The sequence below is a fragment of the Macaca nemestrina genome, chromosome 3, assembly GCF_043159975.1.
Source record: "Macaca nemestrina isolate mMacNem1 chromosome 3, mMacNem.hap1, whole genome shotgun sequence".
Taxonomy (NCBI): Eukaryota; Metazoa; Chordata; class Mammalia; order Primates; family Cercopithecidae; genus Macaca; species Macaca nemestrina.
The window spans coordinates 189,253,175-189,272,697 of NC_092127.1; the positions used below are offsets into that span (position 1 = coordinate 189,253,175).

The following is a 19,523-nucleotide window of genomic DNA, read 5'->3' on the forward strand; positions in this document are numbered from 1 at the left end:
ACTATGTGCTAGGTACACAGGATCTGCAAGTTATAATATTATAAAGGGGAATCAAAAAGCTAAGATCATTGAGAGACAACTTAAATGAGGAGGTCAGCGAAGCTTTTAAGGAAGAAGATCTAAGTGAGACCTAAGGAAGGAGGTCTCATCTGAATCAGGTTAAGAAATGGGGAAAGAACATTCCTGGGAGAAAGAACGGTTGGTGCAAAGGCCCCGTGGTGGGGAAAAAAAATTGAGATGCATAAAGATGTCCATTATGGTGCTCTTTATAACAGTGGGTCCACATGATAGTCTCAGGTCTATTTTTTTTTTTTTTTTGAGATGGAGTCTGGCTCTGTGGCCCAGGCTGGAGTGCAGTGGCGCAATCTTGGCTCACTGCAAGCTCCGCCTCCTGGGTTCACGCCATTCTCCTGCCTCAGCCTCCTGAGTAGCTGGGACTACAGGTGCCCGCCACTGCACCCAGCTAATTTTTTGTATTTTTTAGTAGAGACGGGGTTTCACCATGTTAGACAGGATGGTCTCGATCTCCTGACCTCGTGATTCGCCCGCCTTGGCCTCCCAAAGCACTGGGATCACAGGTGTGAGCCACTGCGCCCGGCCTCTCAGCTCTATTTTGAGAGAATATAAGATGCTCTTCCAAAGTAAGAACTCAATAAATGTTAGCACCAACCATTATCATTAGTCACTCAAACCAGCACTCCTATTTCCTTGCCCATGCAGACATTACTAGTATACCATAACCCGTGTTTATAGGTCCTGGTGACCAGAGAGTGTCAATTCATTCATTCTACAAATATGTATTGAGCACCTACCAGGTGTCAGGCAGTGTTCTCAACAGTGGGGATGCAACCTAAGTTTTTGCCTTCATGGAGCTACATCCTAATTCTGGGCCACTTGTAATGTTTATCAACAGTAGCTGCAAGAAATAATAGTCACAGAAGACTGCCAGAATCTCCTATAGGATATGGAGTTCATCCTTCTTTCTAGACACTGACCTTCAGGTAAGACAGTAGGGAAATGGAGCCCTGGGCCCCACTGTTTTAATCCCTTAACCAGTGGCTCAGAGATGAATGGTGTGATGCTCAAAGATGGGGTATGCATCAGTGATCAAGGTCAGAATCACGGCTTTCTGTTGGGTTCCAAACTTAGTAATAAAGAGCAGACTTGGCCGGGCGCGGTGGCTCAAGCCTGTAATCCCAGCACTTTGGGAGGCCGAGACGGGCGGATCACAAGGTCAGGAGATCGAGTCGAGACCATCCTGGCTAACATGGTGAAACCCCGTCTCTACTAAAATACAAAAAAAAAAATTAGCCAGGTGAGGTGGCGGGCGCCTGTACTCCCAGCTACTCGGGAGGCTGAGGCAGGAGAATGGCATGAACCCGGGGGGCGGGGCTTGCAGTGAGCTGAGATCCCGCCACTGCACTCCAGCCCGGGCGACAGAGCCAGACTCTGTCTCAAAAAAAAAAAAAAAAAAAAAAAAAAAAAAAAAGAGCAGAGTTTCCATTGATCAAATTTGAAAGTTATTATTCATCCCCTCCCTGCAAATCATACCAACCAACTACTTGGGTGTCACCCTGCATGCCCTATACATTCCCTGAATCTGTCCTTATCCCCTGTACTCAGGGGTCTGCGCCAGTTTAGGCCTTCATTTGCTCACACCTGGACAAGTACCAGAACCTCCCATGGGGTTTATATTCCCAGGTTCCTCAACTCCATCTGACAAGGTGCTCACCTCAGCTTCCTAAATCACAGATCTGATGTCTCTCTCACCTCCTGAAGACCCTTCAACATTCCTCAGTATCCTTGGATGGAGGGTAACCCCTTAGCCTGGCACACCATGCCCCCATTGACATGCTGCTGCATTCCCTTCTGGGGCCTACCCTAGTCCCTCTGCACACTCCAGCCTCATCATATTCTTAGAGTCCCCAAATACATGCCACGCATGCCACTTACTAGATAATTGACCTTGACCACACACACACACACACAAACCCAGCAGTATCTCCCTCATAGGGTTAATGTAAAGATTAAACAAGATATCTTATATAACATGCTTAGCACAGTGCTAAGTAAGCACCCAACAAATGTTAGCACCTACCATCATCATTAGTCACTCAAACCAGTATCAGGAAAAGCCCACGCCCGATATTCAACGTGGGTTCTTTTCTATTTCCCTAAGTGTCGGCTGGCCTGAGAAATAAAGGGAAAGAGTGCAAAACAGAGAGATTTTAAAGCTGGGTGTCTGACATATCACATGTCGGCAGGATCCGTGATGCCTCCTGAGCCATAAAACCAGCAAGTTTTTATTAGTGATTTTCAAAACGGGTGGGAGTGTATGAATAGGATGTGGGTCTCAGAGATCACATGCTTCACAAGGTAATAAAATATCACAAAGCAAATGCAGCCAGGGCAAGATCACAGGACCACAGGATGGGGAGAAATTAAAATTGCTAATGAAGTTTCGGGCACGCATTGTCATTGATAATATCTTACCAGGAGATAGGGTTTGAGAGCAGATAACTGGTCTGACCAAAATTTATTAGGTGGGAATTTCCTCGGCCTAATAAGCCTGGGAGTGCTACAGGAGACCGGGGCTTATTTCATCCCTTTGTCTACAACCGTAAAAGATAGCTGCCCCCAAAGCGGCCATTTTAGAGGCCTACCCTCAGGAGCGCATTCTTTTTCTCAGGGATGTTCCTTGCTGATAAAAAGAATTCAGTGATATTTCTCTTATTTGCTTTTGAAAGAAGAGAAATATGACTCTGTTCCGTCCGGCTCACCAGCAGTCAGAGTTTAAGGTTATCTCCCTTGTTCCCTGAACATTGCTGTTATCCTGTTCTTTTTCCAAGGTGTCCCAGATTTCATATTGTTCAAGCACAAATGCTCTACAAACAATTTGTGCAGTTAACACAATCCTCACAGGGTCCTGAGGCGGCATACATCCTCCTCAGCTTACAAAGATGACCAGATTAAGAGACTAAAGTAAAGACAAGCATAGGAAATCACAAGGGTATTGATTGGGGAAGTGACAAGTGTCCATGAAATCTTCACAATTTATGTTCAGAGACTGCAGTAAGGACAGGAATAAGAAATTATAAAAGTATTAGTTTGGGGAACTAATAAATGTCCACGAAATCTTCACAATTATGTTCTTCTGCCGCGGCTTCAGCTGGTCCCTCTGTTCGGGGCCCCTGACTTCCCGCAACAAACCAGCACTCCTAATTCCCTTGTCCATGCAGACATTACTAGTCTACCATGATCCTCTGCTGTGCTTGGGCTGGATAAGAACTGTAGCATCCTGCTGAACACAGCATTCCGAAAAGTTGCTACCAATCAACAGTAGATGGCACATCATGGTGCCTGCCCAGCTGCCCTTCTGATCCTAGTGCATCAATGGCAATGTCTGGCACAGTACCTCCACTTGATAGGTATTAGAAAGTGCTTATGCAAATAATAAATAGCATCGTGCCTTATATACCTTTTGTAGCAACTCTCGTCTTCTCTTAGTTATTAATTTTTGCTGGAGTTTTTTCTTTTCCTGCTTTAAGTCATTGTCCAACTTCTGCTTGATTGAAAAGACTTCTGTCTGAGCCCGCTCCAATAGCATTTCCATTTGGTCTTCATCCAGGTACCCTGCTCTAGATGGAAAGGATGTAAAGTTAGGAATGTGGTCTCCAAACTCACTTGTAGCTTAACTGCTATTGTGCCTGAGCATTCATCTCCATATTAGTTTGGTTTGAATCAGAAAATCTTTACCCTCCAGAAGAATTAGGAGAATGGGCAGCAAAGACATTACTAAAGTACTAGCAGCATAAGGGCAGAGAAAGCTCAACACAAGAGAGACGTTATTAGGGTGGAAGTGGGCAAGAGTTCTGGGAGAAAGTAACATTTGAGAGGACCACTCTGGTGCAGACAGAAGTTTCCAAGGGGAGATGGTGGATTAAAAATCCTGGTGGATTAAAAATCCAGAACAGCACATAGAAAGTCAAAGAGGCAAAAGCAGGGAATCCTCTGTGTGACAGTTAATTTTATGGACCAATTTGATGGGCCCAGATGAAATGTTCTTTCTGGGTGTGCTGTGAGGGTGCTTCCAGTGGAGGTCAGCATTTGAATCAGTGGACTCAGTAAAGCAGATGGGCCTCCCCAGTGTGAGCGGACATCATCCAATATGCTGGGGTCCTGAATAGAACACAGAGGCAGAGGAAAGAGGAATCTGTCCCTTTTTTTTCTGCCTTACAACTTACAATGGGATCTCTCATCTCTTCTCCTGCCCTTGGACTGGGACTTACACCAGCAGCTCCCTCTGGTTCTCAGGCCTTCAGATTTGGACTGAATTACACCCTTGGCTTTCCTGGGTCTCCGGCTTGCAGGCAGCAGACAAGGGGATTTCTCAAACTCCATAATTGCTTGAGCTAGTTCCTATTTATATAGGAAGCTATTTGTATGGCAAGCTGGAAACAGCAGACGATGCTGTCTATATGTTTATATATCCTGTTGGTTCTGTTTCCCTGGAGCACCCTGACAAGTACATTCTGCTACTAGCATCACCACTATCATTCCTAGACTGCCTGCATCCCTGGGCTGAGTCCCCAGCTTGGCCCAGGGAAGACTCTCAACAGAGGTTCCTTGAAGGAATGAACAGGTGAAGGATAATTATGTCTTTTAAAATAGAATTTGAAAAGAAGAGATGAAGCATCTTTCCCTGGTGACTGCTCACAACCAGCTGGTGGGCCCTTAATTTCAAGGCAAAGAACTGTTTCTTTCACTTGAGTGCAAATTAAAATCAGGAATGCCAAGTAAATTGCAGTGATAAATTCATTAGCATCTTTAGGTGGGGAGTGTTTGCATAATTTGCACCTTACCAAATCCTCATTAAACAGAGCAGGAGAGGGTCAAAGTCCCAATAAGGTTACTTAAGCAGCAGAACCACAGTAAAACAACAGATTGTCATAAGAAAGCCATTTTATAGTCATGTCCCTATTCATTTCAGAGCTTCCTGTAACCTAAAAGAATAAATTTTGTTCTTTACAATTAAGTCACCTCAAAGAATAGCTGAGAAGGAATGCTGGAGAGAGGCAAGGGATGGCACTTAGAACTCTGTGACACCACCATATACCTGACCACACGGAATCCCAGGTGCTGCTCTGAAAAGCCATTTGGAATCCGAGACAAGCATCTCTGTGTTTGTATTTAGTGTCAAAGGTGAATGCAAGAGCCAGCAGTGTGCTAGATCTTAAAGAGAAGTAGGCTCTTGATCACATGGTCGACGTGAGCCACATCACTGATTTCTCCAGAATATGTTGTTGGGATTCTGCTTCAGAATAATCCTGTTTGGGGACGTGTAGCTACATCAAAATTGGCCATGAGGGGGGTTCATTATACAGTTGTCTAGACTATTGCATATGCTTTTAAAATTCTGTAACACAAAGGATTTTTACAAGATAATTCTTCTTTAGAAATAATAAGTGAGGAGCAGTCAGCACATATGCTGAATAAACAGAAGTAGTAGGTCTCCAGTGAGGAAGGTTTGTGTCAGGCAGTTCATTTGTGCCATGGTGTGAATGTCACCTCCAAAACTAGAAATTTAATTGCCATTGTGACAGTATTAAGAGACGGGACTTTTACGAGATGATTAGGTCATGAGGGATCCACCCTCATGAATGGATTAATGCCATTTCTGTGTTAGTTATCACAGGAGTTTGACCCCCTTTTTCACTCTGTCTCACACATGCACTTCTTCCCACATGATGCCTTTCTACCATGTTATGATGAAGCAAGAAGGCCCTCATTAGATCTTGAACTTCCCAGCCTCTAGAACTGTGAACCAAATATATCTCTCCTATTTATAAATTACCCAGTCTGTGGTATTCTGTCATAGCAGCAGAAAACAGACTAAGACAGTTTGCACTGTTGGGACACTGTTGGGTGGTACCTCTCGTGCTTCTGAATGAGGTGAGTCAGCTGGGCTGCAGCGGTGCTCAGAAGGCCCTGCACACGGGTCTCTGATGACTGGAGGTTCTGAACCAGATATTCCCTGTGGCCAAACCTTTTACTTAGATGATACCTCTTACTAGCCTGGAAAAAGTCCATTAACTCTTCTACATTCTCCTGTCAATAAAAAAAAAAATCAAGAAAATATGCCTAATTAAAATTTAGAGCATAATCTTTCTAGACATTTAAAATATTATTTTTCCTTTTATAAGAAAAACACAAGAAAAGAAACATGACAATTAACACCTTTAACTTACCTGCCTATAACAAAGGCTTATGAGAAAATTACACACAAATAAGAAATGAGGGCTTTGAAAAGGTGCATTCTAGACCCAGATGGTAAAGAGTTAACAAAACAACTTTACTGCTCTGCAGAACATAAATTTCACTTATTCATTTATCCGTCAACCATGCACACACCCCTCCCACCTGTGGAGTTCCCACAAGTGCTGAGCACCAGGAGGACGTGCTAAAGTTCTGGGATAAGTCAGCCATCAGCCCAACCCCAAGGAGCTCCCATCACCACAGAGAAGACAAGACCAGGGTGGGCACAAAGAAAGCAAGCAGGTTTTCCCTCAGCCTGCAAAATGAACAAAACCCAATCAAACACAGAAGAGTAATAACCTAGCTAATGTGAGGTGTGTTCTCTGGACCTAACACTGGGCCAAGAGTGTTTCAACTTAACCTAGGGAGACAGTACTATTATTCCCATTTCACAGATGAGGAAACTGAGTCCACATCAGACAAAAGGCTGAGCAGGGATTTGAACTCAGCAGTCTAATTCCAGGACCTGTGCTCTAACATCATAATAGGCTGCTTCCAAAAATCCCACTTTAACCAGAGGCATAGTAATTAGACCAGGAACATCAGTAGAACTACTCTATGGACTGGCTTGGTTGTCCTTTTTCCATCTGTGGAAGTATCACCCATACAATGGATAACCAAAAGTGTCAACGCTTTGTTCAATGGGGAACATACGATGGCATGGGCGTTCTCCTTTCCACGTAAGAGCTGTAACATCTTCACATCTCGACACTTGGGAATTAGCACCATCCAGTCGTTGAAAAGCTGCATGGTCAGTCAGGTGTGGCTTCACACACACTAGCATCTCCCTAAGAGCCACTGGCACCAGAATCCATACAATAGGAAGGTTGTGGCAATGTTCCTGTTCTCCACGGAATGGGATCCATGCGAGTTGATTGATGGGTCATAAGGAAATTCAGAATTGGCATCCTTAAATACTCTCATAGCTCTGGTCAAAAAAGCTTGTATGGTAGTACTGTTATCACCTGTGGAGTTACTTCTTCCGGCATAATATCATTCACAATAGCATGCATTCTTTTTAACTTGAGTGCTCTGGTATTGAGAGTCAGCCATCGCTCATCATGAGAGTAAAATGACAACAACTCTGTAAATATCTAAGTAATGCCATGATGTCTGAATACCAAGCTACAAATACGACAGAATTTGTGCTTTATGTGTGTATATGAATCCAGGAAAAACCTAGATTAAATGGAGCGGGGAGCTCGTTCTCTTTATGTCCTGGGTGCCTTCGGGGAGTGGGAGGCTTGTGACCATTACTAGGTCTCCTCCCGGGACGGCCCTAATGTCATAGTCCTCATGCACTCAACCTGGTGCTGGCTGCAGGTCCCTGGAGGATGGGCAGGGCCAGCCTTTGTCTTTGTCAGTAGTTGGGAGAATGCTGAGGATCTGCTCACAGATGCAGGGACGGCTGCCTGTGCCCGCACCTCCTCTGGATGTTCCAGTTCATCTTTCGCCACTGTCTTAGCAATGGAGTAACAGAGCCTGGTCGTTAAGCCCTGATTCCCTCTAGGTGGATGTGGCTCATTCTGCTATGGGTGGAGTCTGTCCTTCTAGTACAAACAGGGAATTTCACAGTGGGAAAATTCACCAGCAAGCCAACTTTCTGGAACGATTTTCACTTATAAAGATAAAAATGAGATAGCAGTGTCCACTACATCAGAAAAAGCACTGCTCAAGAACCACAGTGAAGCACTCATGACTGTGAACACATTACTGGACTGAGGAACGAATCAACCCCTGTGGACCTGAGTCTGCCAGATGCTGCTCCAAGGCCTCCAGCACTATTCAAAGGTACCCTTGCTGTTTTAGAAACAGAGGTTGGCTCAAAACCTGGAAAAGGCAGCCTGTCTAAACAATGACATTTGCATTTCTCAAACATCTTACTGACATTCGAGATAGAAAGTTCCATACAGTAAAATAAGAGTGTGCTCACAATCACCCTTATCATCAGCTACAGCAAGCTGTCAGCACCAGGGATAGTGCTGGAGCCAAACAACAAAGTGCATTCTTGTAAAGCAGTGATGTCACTCTGTGTGCCTGTGTGTGCATGCACTTGTGCACGTAAAATACCTCACACAGGCCTCCTAAGAAATTCCACAGTGATGTGCACGGTTTCAGATAGACTATTTTCACTACTGCCTAATAAATTATTCTGTTGGACTAACAACATTCTCACTCAAGCTGACATGCAAAAATACACAAATCCCTCCAAGTAAATCCAGGCACAGATACTAAACCCTACATATACATCGATACATGCACACATACATGCATATATATATATATATATATATGTATTTATTTTGCGACAGGGTCTGGCTTTGTCACCCAGGCTGGAGCACAGTGGTGCTATCATGGCTCACTGCAGCCTCCACCTCCTGGGCTCAAGCAATCCTCCCATCTTGGCCTCCCAAAGTGCTGGGAGCCACCAAGCCTGGCCTATATTTATTTTCCACTGCTATTTACATTAAACATATGTTATGCCAAGCACTAACTTTCCATGAGTCAGCTCATCAAATTTTCTTCACACCGTTGAGAGTGTGGGCATTCTATCACACTCATCTTATAGGTGAGGAAACTCAAAGAAGTGAGGTAACTTGCTCAAGTTCACGCAGTAGACCAGTGGTGGAACTGAAATTCGAATCCAGGTTAGCCTGAGTTCAAGACCTGTACTCCAAGCCACCATTTTCCTTGCTTACTGGAAACCCACACACCAAGAAATAGAAGAGAAAGCTCACTAGTGCACAGTACAAAGGAGAGGCAGGACTGAACTCTGAGAGAGGAGACACTTACTGAAACAATTAAGAAAAATTACTTTTCCATCACAGCCAGGCTGATTTGAGGCATTACCTGTATTTTAGAATAATTTTGCAGCAGCGTTTTAGCCGCCTCTGGCTTCAATTCCCCTTTCAAAATAGCACTTTTTATCTGGGTAAAAAAGATACGGTGCAGTTCGTTTCTCTGGAAAACAGCTAGCTGTCTGTGAGCTTTGGCAAAGTCTTCTTCTTGCTGCAAAGCGAGAGACTTCCTCAAGTGCTCCTGTTCCAGGCCATGGAGGGTCCGCAGAAGGCTGTTGCACTCTACAGCAGACTGGAGAGAGGAGAGGGAGCGTGTGAGAAACTGACACACTGAACATGCACCTACATGTGCATGCAATGCAGTGTGTACAGGCACATGTGCACACACAATGTGTACATGAACACACAGGTGCATGCACATATGCATGACAATATATATACACATGCACATGCAGTATGCGCACGCATATCTGTGCACATGCACACACGCAATGTGTAATGCAATGTACACACATGCAATATGCACACACACACATGTGCACACACAGAACATGCACACACACAAGGCACAAGTACATGTGCACACACAGCATATACACACACAGCAAAAACAATGCACACACATAGACACACAAACAGTACCAAGCTGACAATAATGAGGTTACTAAGCCCTGGAATATGCTGTTCCAACCTGTCCTCCCCTGTTATCTAAATGTTTTCTAGAATAATCTTAAAGCAGAATATTTACAGGGGTGGAAATGTGCAAATCAAACTGCTAGAAAATAGCCTGTAAAAAATGGAAATCTTTTTTTTTTTTAAATGGAAATCTCTTCACTATCAATGGATCATGCTGTCAGGCTCACAAGATTATTTCCCCTGTCTTTCATTCTCAACTTCGCTGAAGAGAAAAATACCAGCAATTAGGCCCAAGTGGAGATCCTTTGGGTAAGGAGAAGCAAAAGAGGCGTTAAGAAATGGCTGCTTGGATGCCTGCATAGTATGAGGTCCTGCATGAGGAAAGAAAGGAAGCTTACCTCTACTCAGCTCCTGATGCATTTGCATACAGCCTCCCCGCAATTTCTCAGTAAGACTCATGCCCTCAGAGGGAGCTGCTCTTCACTCCACATGGGTAGGCGGGATTCTAGAATGGACCCTGAGTCCCAGTCCCCAATACACACGCCACATAAATTCCCTCCCTTTGAGCATGGGAATAAATCTGATTAAGTCACTCCTGTGGTTGGTTTACATTATATGGCAAAGCTGAGGGTGTCTTGATGATGTAATTAAGGTCACTAATCAGTTGACTTTGAATTAATCAAAATGAAGACTCTTCTGGGTGGGCCTGACTCCTTAAAAGCACTGGAACCTTCCTAAAGACAGAGACCGTCTCCTGCTGGCTTTGAAGAACCAAGCAGCCATGCTGTAAACTGTCTACGTAGAAGGGAAACTTCTAGGAGCTGAGGGCCTCAGTCTTGTACCCACAAAGAAGTGAATTCTGCAAACAGCTTGAATGAGCTTGGACCAGGACGCCAAGCTCCAGAGCAGAATGCAGCCCAGCCAAGACCTTGATTGCCAGCCTGCAACACCCTGAGCATAGGTCACAGTGAAGCTGTGCCCGGACTCCTGACCATGGACACTGAGACAGTGTTACTCAATGTGTGTGGTTGGTTAGGCAGGAATAGAAAACGGACACCCTCCATTTTATAGGAGAAGAAACACAGCTCAGAGAAGGGAAGAGTTTTCCCAAATTCTCACTCATGCTCAGCAGGGGAGGAAGGATGTTGAAAGCAAGTGTCCAGGCCCCAAGCTCTGAAACTACACAGGCAGTGACAGTGGAGCTTGTTGGTGAAGCGAAGGCAGGGAAAGGCTTACATGTGCAGGAGGCGTGGGTACAGCCATCCCAAATGGCCAATAGAGGCCTGGCCTTGGGAAGCAGGCAGGTGTGGCATCATGCCATAGCTGGGCTAAGCAGAGGCCCAGGGAAGGCAGAAGGGGCTCCAGTGCAGAGGGCAAGGGCCAGAGCTCCCTCACGCTAAACGAGGTCGGAATGCTCTATCACCCACCGGAATTCTCTGGTTGCAGTAAATAGCATCACCTGCTCCCCAATTTCCCAAGTCGCAGACCTGCTCACCTCCACTTCCAATAACTCACAGAAGCTCATAAAGGTGATATGCTGATCTCTAGCTTTCTCTGTCTCTCCAGCTCCTTTTACTTACTGTTTGATTTGTTCAGAATCCGGGCCAGAAAGAGAAACATTATTTGGAGCCTTCCAAAGAGGTCCAAGGGCCAACACATGGCATCCCCTGCCCTGCAGGTGCTCACAGCAAAGCCTAGTGGATGACAGCAGGGGCCACAAGGCTAGAAGTCAAAGGTTTTTACATGCATCCTCTTGGCAACTCTGTCAGACCCATGCCCATACTAACGGTTTGCCTTGCCCCCCAAAGAACAATTCAGTCTTTTTAAAAAGCTGATTTCATAACAAAGGATTAGATTCGACAAAATGAGTCACTCTATATCAGAGAAATGGTATTCACAACTGACTTGATCTAAATCAAAGGATGCAATTCACCAACAACCAGGAGGGTGTCAGGACCCTGAGTCTGGGCACCGCAGGAGCATTCCGCTACGAACGACTAGCTGGTGCCCAGTTATGTCGGTTCATCCATCAAAGTGACCTTTTTTGGACAGTATAGAATTTGACAAGTCACAAACTTCAATTTATTCTAATTAATAGAAATGAAATAAGGGGTAATTTCCATTTAGCTTCTCACAGACAAGATAAAAAGCAGACACACACAAATCCTAAAATAAAACTTTGGGGCCTTTTTTTAGAATTATATGTCTGCAGAAGAATAAAGTATGAGGCAATAATGTATTTGTGCCATAGTGAAACACTCTCTAAAATACATGTGGACAGGACTCTCATGCCCACTCCGAATGGGAGTTCAGAGCCTTGCAGATGCTAGTTCCACCCCTGACCTAGTTCAACCTCCTGTGACAGAGATGAGAAAACTAAGCCCTAAAGCAGGAGAGGTACACCCCCCGGCCTGCCAAGTAGGGGAGGTCATGTTTGCAAACTAGTGAAGCTGCCTGATGTGACAGGCACTAGGAAGTACTAGCGACTGGGACAAAGAGCAAGCCCTGCTTGTAGGGGCAGCCTCTATCCCGTCCACCAAAGGGCTCCGCAGGAATACGGACGTAACACAGCTCAGTCTTCCCATCCTTTAGTTGGAAATCTGGGTTTTCTTATATAACAGTTTACATTTTAAATATTGTCAACAAATGTGCTTTTTTTTTTTTTTTTTTTTTTTTTTTTTTGAGATAGAGTCTCACTCTTCCACCCAGGCTGGAGTGAAGTGCTTCGATCTTGGCTCACTGCAACTGACGCCCTCTGGGTTCAAGTGATTCTCCTGCCTCAGCCTCCCGACTGGCTGGGATTACAGGCGTCCACCACCACGCCCAGCTAATTGTTGTATTTTTAGTAGAGACAGGATTTCACCATGTTGGCCAGGCTGGTCTCAAACACCTAACCTCAGGTAATCCACCTGCCTCGGCCTCCCAAAGTGTTGGCATTACCACACCTGGCCACAAATGTGCATTATAAAGGAATGTGAAAGTAATGATTACTCACCCCCAACACCTTATTGAACTTCTCAATAAAATAGACTTCAGGGAGATAAGGCACATGTATCCCATGGTTTCCAACACCTAGAAAAGCAAGTGTCCCATGGAGGGAGTGTCCCATGGAGGGAGTCGGGGGGATAAACCTGAAGGGAGGGTACAGAAGTTCCAGTGTGAGAAGCACAGGCCTGTATCAGGCTGGCTGGAGCAGCTGCTGTGCATAATATTGACTCTACAGCATTACAAAGTGAAATCCCGCTCAAAAGCCTTGACTGTGCTGTCATACTCCCCATACTCAACTTAGCAAGACAGGCACATTGTAAAAATATTTTATAAAAACAAATAATCAGAAACGGTGAAAATGTCAGAATTCTTGTGCTGAAGGAATCTCTTCCTTTAGGACAAAGACTCACACAGGGGTTAGAAAGCCTCAGGCAGCCCAGGACAAGACATCTACTGGGCCTCCACTTTAAGTGGCAGAAAAGCAGCGGGGAGAGCCTGGGTAGAGAAGACAAACCCCAGAGGAAGGACCCAGCTCTGAACCGGATGCGGGAAGCTGGATTGCCAGTCACTTCCCCTCCGGGCTTCAGTTTGCCCACCTTCAAGTAGAAAGAGTTCACATTCTGTGTTCTATGCCATGGGCATCTTTAAAAATTACATTCAGTTATGAATCATAGTAAACCCTTGTCCAGGGTTGACTCTGTGCCGAGCAATGGCTGAGATACTATATGAGAATTAACTTACTTATTCTCACAACAGCCCTCTAAGACCTCAGGTTTCATGATTATCCCTGTCTTAAGGATGGGGAAAGGAGACCCAGGGTGACTGGGCAATGTGCCTACTGGAGGAAAAGAGTGAGGAAATAATCCCCAGCTACCTGCCATCCATGCCTATATCCCCTAATACTCTCCCCAGGGCTTCTCAATGGAGAAATGCTTTGAGAACTATAAGACATTATATATGCATTTAAATATTATAATATGAACACATTTCAGCTCTCCACTAATTACAGTCAGCTCTCTGTATCTGTGGGTTCTGCACCCATGGATATAACCACCTGCAGGTCAAAAATTTCTGTGCGTATTGAACATATACAGACTTTTTTTTCCTTGTTATTCCCTAAACAACACAGTACTATTTTTTATACAGCACTTATATAAACTACTTATAACTGTATAACATTTATATCATATTAAGTATTACAAGTAATAGAAATGATTTAAAGTATACAAGAGCATTTGTGTAAGTTATGTGCAAATTTAACACCATTTTAAAACAGAGACTTGAGAATTTGTGGATTTTGGTATCCATGGGGTGGGACGGTGGGGAGGGTCCTGGAACCAATGCTTCCTGGGTATCGGGGGAGGGATGACTGTACTTTACTCAGTATCGTACTAAACTTTACTCAGTATTGTACTAAACTTTACTCAGGAAAGCTAATACTGCTCCTTTTGCTTTTCTTTTTTTAAAACCGATTCTTGGTGGAATAATACATCCAAAATATTTTTATGTATTTTATTTAAAGATGACTATAACACATGATGGATAATTATAAAGTAGTCTGTGGTTTTGTGAGATGGAATCACTTGCATGGACTGGAAGGAAACTAGTTCTATTAAATTCTGCAGCTCAGATACTATTTCTGGAAACAGACTGGTTCAAATAAGGTGGCTGCTTGTCTTTGAAAAGGGTAACCTAGGAAATCGAGAGTGATGGTGCCCACCCACTGCACGCTGGTGGGCAAGGTGGTGTGGGTGGGAGAGAGGCTGCAGAAAAGTCATGGAGAATACAGGGTCAGGAAGCCCTGAGGAGGAGAGGGACTGTGTGACAGATGGGAGCAGGGCATAGTCCCAGCATCCTGTCCTCATGCTCTCCACATAAAAAAGCATTGCCCCAGGCAGTCTTTTGACCGCAAAGGCACTGGAAACATTCTAGATGCCCCATAGGATGGGTTCACATGGGGCACAGAGCAGAGGCATGTAACCTCCACTGCAGGAGGGGGCAGTGTGCACAGTGGTTGGGGGCGTGCTGCCGAACATGCGGCTGACTGGCCTCAGGTTGGTGAACCTTCCCCAGCTCAGTTTCCTCACCTGTCAAAGTGAGATCCTCTCAGTCCCTACCTCACTGAGTTATTGTGAACAATAAAGAGACGGTCAATGGGATGTGCTTAGAACAATGCCAGACACACTGTGCATGCTAAGGAAGAATGAGCTGTTATTTTTATACATCATATTTTGTAAGAGTATTTAATAAAATCAGCAAATGTGTATACTGTGATGTAAAGTGAAAACAAGAAACATATACAATTATACAAACTGCATAATCCTTACTTTGTAAAAACAAATGGATAAAGCAAAAGGCTAAAATGTATGCTGGCACCTGAGGGCAGCTGTGAAGGCGGCCTGAGCCATCCCTGTATCTCCAGGGTTAGGTACACAGTAGGAACTCAATAATGGGCCAAATGAATGTTCCTCTGCCATTGAGTGGTGGGATGGGCTTCCCTTTTTTTTTTTTTTTTTTTCCCAGGGCTTTTTCTTTTTCAGCTTTGGATCTGAAATCAGATAGGCTTTCTGTAAGGAGCCATATTTTAGACTTTGCCATCTGAGGTCTCTGTTACATATTCTTCTTTCTGTTTGTGTGTTTGATTTTTAAAACTCTTTAAAAATGTAAAAAACACACTCAACTTGTGGGCCACACAAAAACAAGCTGGGCAAGATTGGGCTTGTGTGTCCTTGTTTGCTGACTGCTGCCTTAAGGTACTGTCCAGGCCTCCCTTGTTAAGCATGTATTATTTTTAAAGGTAAAAAAAAATTGGCCATGCATGGTGGCTCATGCCTGTAATTCCAGGACTTTGGGAGGCCGAGGTGGGCGGATCATCTGAGGTCAGGAGTTCGAGACCAGTGTGGCCAATGTGGTGAAACCCTGTCTCTACTAAAAATACCAAAATTAGCTGGACGTGGTGGCGGGCGCCTATAATCCCAGCTACTCAGGAGGCTGAGGCAAGAGAATCACTTGAGCCCAGGAGGTGGAGGTTGCAGTGAGCCAAGACTGCACCACTGCACTCCAGTCTGGGTGACAGAGTGAGACTCTATCTCAAAAAACAACAACAAAAAAAATTGCAACAGATTCTGGAAGGAATCAAAAGAGAGATAATGGGATCATTTAGAGGCTGAATCACCGAACAGTGCATTCAATACATTCTTCCTAAGGGCCCGGTTCAAGGATGCGTGATGTTGACCAGCACAGTCATAGACAGGGCATCAGAGGCCAGTGTCGGTGAGGGAGGCTGCAGTGGATTGAATGGTGACACCCCACCCCCTAAAAAAGGTATGTCTAGATCCTAACCTCAGGACCTTATTTGGAATAAGGGTCTTTCCACATGAAATTAATTTAAGATCTTATTAGATCATCCCGGATTATTTAGGTGGGACCTAAATTCAATGACAAATGTCCTTATAAGAGACAGGAGATGAGAGGGTTACCCGGGAAAAGTCCACAGGAAGACGGAGCAAAGATTCAAGTAATGCAGCTACAACCCAGGAACACCTGGAGCCACCAGAAGCTGAACCGAACACGGAAGGATCCTACTGACAACTAGATTTTGGACTTCTGGCCTCCAGAACTATTATATAACAGAATAAATTTCTGTTGTTTTAAGCCACTAAATTTGTGGTGATTTATTAGGGCAGCCACAGGAAACCAGGACAGGACAGCCAAAGAGTACACAAGCCACACCCTAAAATGAGATGGTTCTGAAGGCAAGGGAGGCCCCAGGAGCAAGGGAGCAGATGCGGGCAGGACAGTGAGGACCTCGCCCCTTTTCTTTACTGCTCATCCCACATCTGACTACAGATGACCATCTGTGAGTCACGAGCTGTTAACAAGAGAGCTGTAGATGGCCACAGTCTGCGGAAGGGAAGCTGAGTTCAGAAGCTTGTTCTTAAGTAGTTGGAAGCCCTCCCTAGGGGAGTAAATGTTCAGAACAGGATTTGCAGGCTCAGGTCACATGAACTGAATAAGCCATCTCTTTCACAGAGGAAAACAGAAATCAGGTTTGATTTTGTACATTCAGGAAAAACTCTAGTTCTTTCAAGGCAGCAAGTGACACAACTTTTGGAAAAACAAGAGCTGACTTCTGAGCAATCTGGGCCAGCCCTGGGAAGGCTGAGTGATGAGAACTCCAGCTGAGCACTGTGAGCTGAGAGCCTTCTGCAGCCCATAGGTGCCGGGCAGCTGCTTTTCCTACATTGCTTCTCCCACCCACCCTGAGAGGTGGCTGCCATTAGACTTGTAGTGCCTAATTAAGGCCTTCAGGAACAGAGCTGGAATGTACTAGACTGTGAGTCCAGGTTTTTCTGACTCTAGAGCCTGTGCTGGAGAGAACTGTAACCTAACAGGCTATAGTCCAGAGGGGGACACATGCACTCTGACATCACAACTTTCTGTGAACCATGCCCTCTACAGACGTGCTCTGCTATGAATGAAGCCTTTCTTCTCTACCCATGAATTCTATAGCACTGTGAACATACCTCTATTATAACACAACTGAATAAAGTCTCATTTTTTATGTGTATAGATTTTTTTTATAAGACTATGACCTTCTTGAAAGGAAGAACCATGTCTCATTGTTCCCTATACCTTCACTGCCTAACCCAATGCCTGACGGACAGTAAGTAATCAACACATTTTTGCTAATGAATTCTGGACAGATGGATGGGTAGATGAGTGATAATGGGCAGACAGGTGGATAGGTAGATGGATGGAGGCATGGGTGAATGGGTAAATGGATGAGTGGATGGGTAGATGGCTGGATGGGGAATGAGTGGATGGGTAGATGGATGGTTGGATGGGTGATGGGTGGCATGGATGGGAGGGTGAATGGATAAATGAGTAGGTGGATAAATGAACAGATAGATGGATGTGTAGATGGACAGATGGGTGAATGAGTGGGTGGATGGATGGACAGGTGCATAGATGAATGGATGAGTGGGTGGATGGATGAGTGGATGAGTGGGTGAATGGGTGGATGGGTAGATGGATAGATGATGATGGATGGATGGTGGGAATGGTTGCATGAATGAATGAAAGGGTGAATAGATGAATGGGTGGATGGTTGGATGGGTGACAGGTAGATGGATGGAGGAGGCAAATGGACAGATGAGTGGGTAGATGGATAAATGACAAATCCCTGAGAGAAAGGGAAGTGAATGCCTTCCTTTCAGACCTGTCTTACCCTCTCACTAGCACGTTTCAGCAGCTCTTCTGCTTCCTCCATTGCCATCATCTCTCTCTGGTACTGGTTTTCCATCTTCTTTCTTGTTTCCAGGTCACATTCAGCTGTCAATGCCACCATCTTCCGATCGTACTCCTCTTGTATTTCATTTTCCAGCAACATAAACTGCTTTTTGAAAACATCACTCATTTTTCTCTCTACTTGGGGTGAGAGGTGGCCACTGCTGGTGAGATTTTTCAGTAGAAGGGCAATGATATCCTTGCTGATTTGTGTTCGACAAGCCTCCAGATCTGCATCTGCTCGATTCAGGGTTGCAATCTCCAACCTAGGAAACACAAAAACCAAAAGAAGTCCATTACATGAAATTGCAACAGAAACCAACGGTCTTTCAAAGCTCTGAGGTTTTAAATTATGTGGAGGCAAGGGCTTTCTTTGTCCTCCTTTTCTTCCTTTCCCCGCTCACTTCTGCTTCATCCAATTATTGAAGGCCGTTAGCTGACTCTTACTTAGTAAATTTGTAAGGTACCACATGATGTACAAAAAGGAATGTATAAGACATGTTTTTGTCAACAAGTAACAAGTCAACAACGACAAGGAAACCAAGGGAAAAATGGATAGCTAATATATTTGGAGGATTTAAAAATAAAGTTTATTTTACTTTTCTTCCCATTAAAAATTAATTTATGGACATGACTACTACATGTAATGTCATATCCTGGATGGAATCCCAGAGCAGAACAAAGGACATTAGATTAAAAACTACAAAAATCTGAATAAAGCATGGACTTTGATGACAACTGATACATGATCACACTGTATCAACATTGGTTTGTTAATTTTAACAAATGTAACATAATAATAGAAAATGTTAATAATAGGGGAACCTGGGTGCAGGATATATGGGAATTATCTGTATTATCTTCTCAATTTTTTTGTAAATCTAAAACTGCTCTAAAAATAAAGTCTACTTGAAAATATGTATGAGGCAGTTCACAGAGTCACAGTGTTCTGAAATTTGACTGGTGGTAGTTGCAAAACTGTATATACTTCCAGTAACACATCAGACTGTACTCTTAAAATGTGTGAATTTTATGATATATTAATCATACCTCTATAAAGCTAAGAAAAGCTACATAGGAAAAAAAATAATTTATGTTCATGGTAAAAATAAGTCTGGAAAATAAAGACAAATAGAAAAAGATTTCATTCACTGTGAATCCATCATTCAATCAGAACTAATGAAGGCATTTTGTTATTTTATTATTACTTTTTATTTTACTTTAAGTTCTGGGATACATGTGCTGAACGTGCAGGTTTGTTATATAGGTTTACATGTGCCATGGTGGTTGCTGCACCTATCAACCCGTCATCAAGGTTTTAAGCCCCTCATACGTTAGCTATTTGTCTTAATGCTCTTCCTTCTCTCACCCCTGACAGGTCTTGCTGTGTGATGTTCCCCTCCCTGTGTCCATATGTTCTCACTGTTCAACTCCCACTTATGAGTGAGAACATGCAGTATTTGGTTTTCTGTTCCTGTGTTAGTTTGCTGAGGATGA

The 19,523-nt window shown here is 44.1% G+C and overlaps 1 protein-coding gene across 10 annotated transcripts in view; it reads right to left on the reverse strand.

Moving 5' to 3' along the window:
* The window catches only part of LOC105483923 (EvC ciliary complex subunit 2), a 186,286-nt gene that overhangs the window by 97,951 nt on the left and 68,812 nt on the right, over positions 1-19,523 (reverse strand). For 8 of the 10 annotated variants that reach the window (XM_071093882.1, XM_071093880.1, XM_071093879.1 and 5 more), the window contains exons 10-13: positions 17,959-18,292; positions 9,166-9,405; positions 5,933-6,108; positions 3,479-3,638 (exon numbers count right to left, since the gene is read on the reverse strand). In XM_071093882.1, the coding sequence (XP_070949983.1) occupies positions 3,479-3,638; positions 5,933-6,108; positions 9,166-9,405; positions 17,959-18,292 (910 nt within the window). The remainder of the gene's footprint in view (positions 1-3,478; positions 3,639-5,932; positions 6,109-9,165; positions 9,406-17,958; positions 18,293-19,523) is intronic. The other 2 variants (XM_071093881.1, XM_011745016.2) reach the window with 1 other exon arrangement.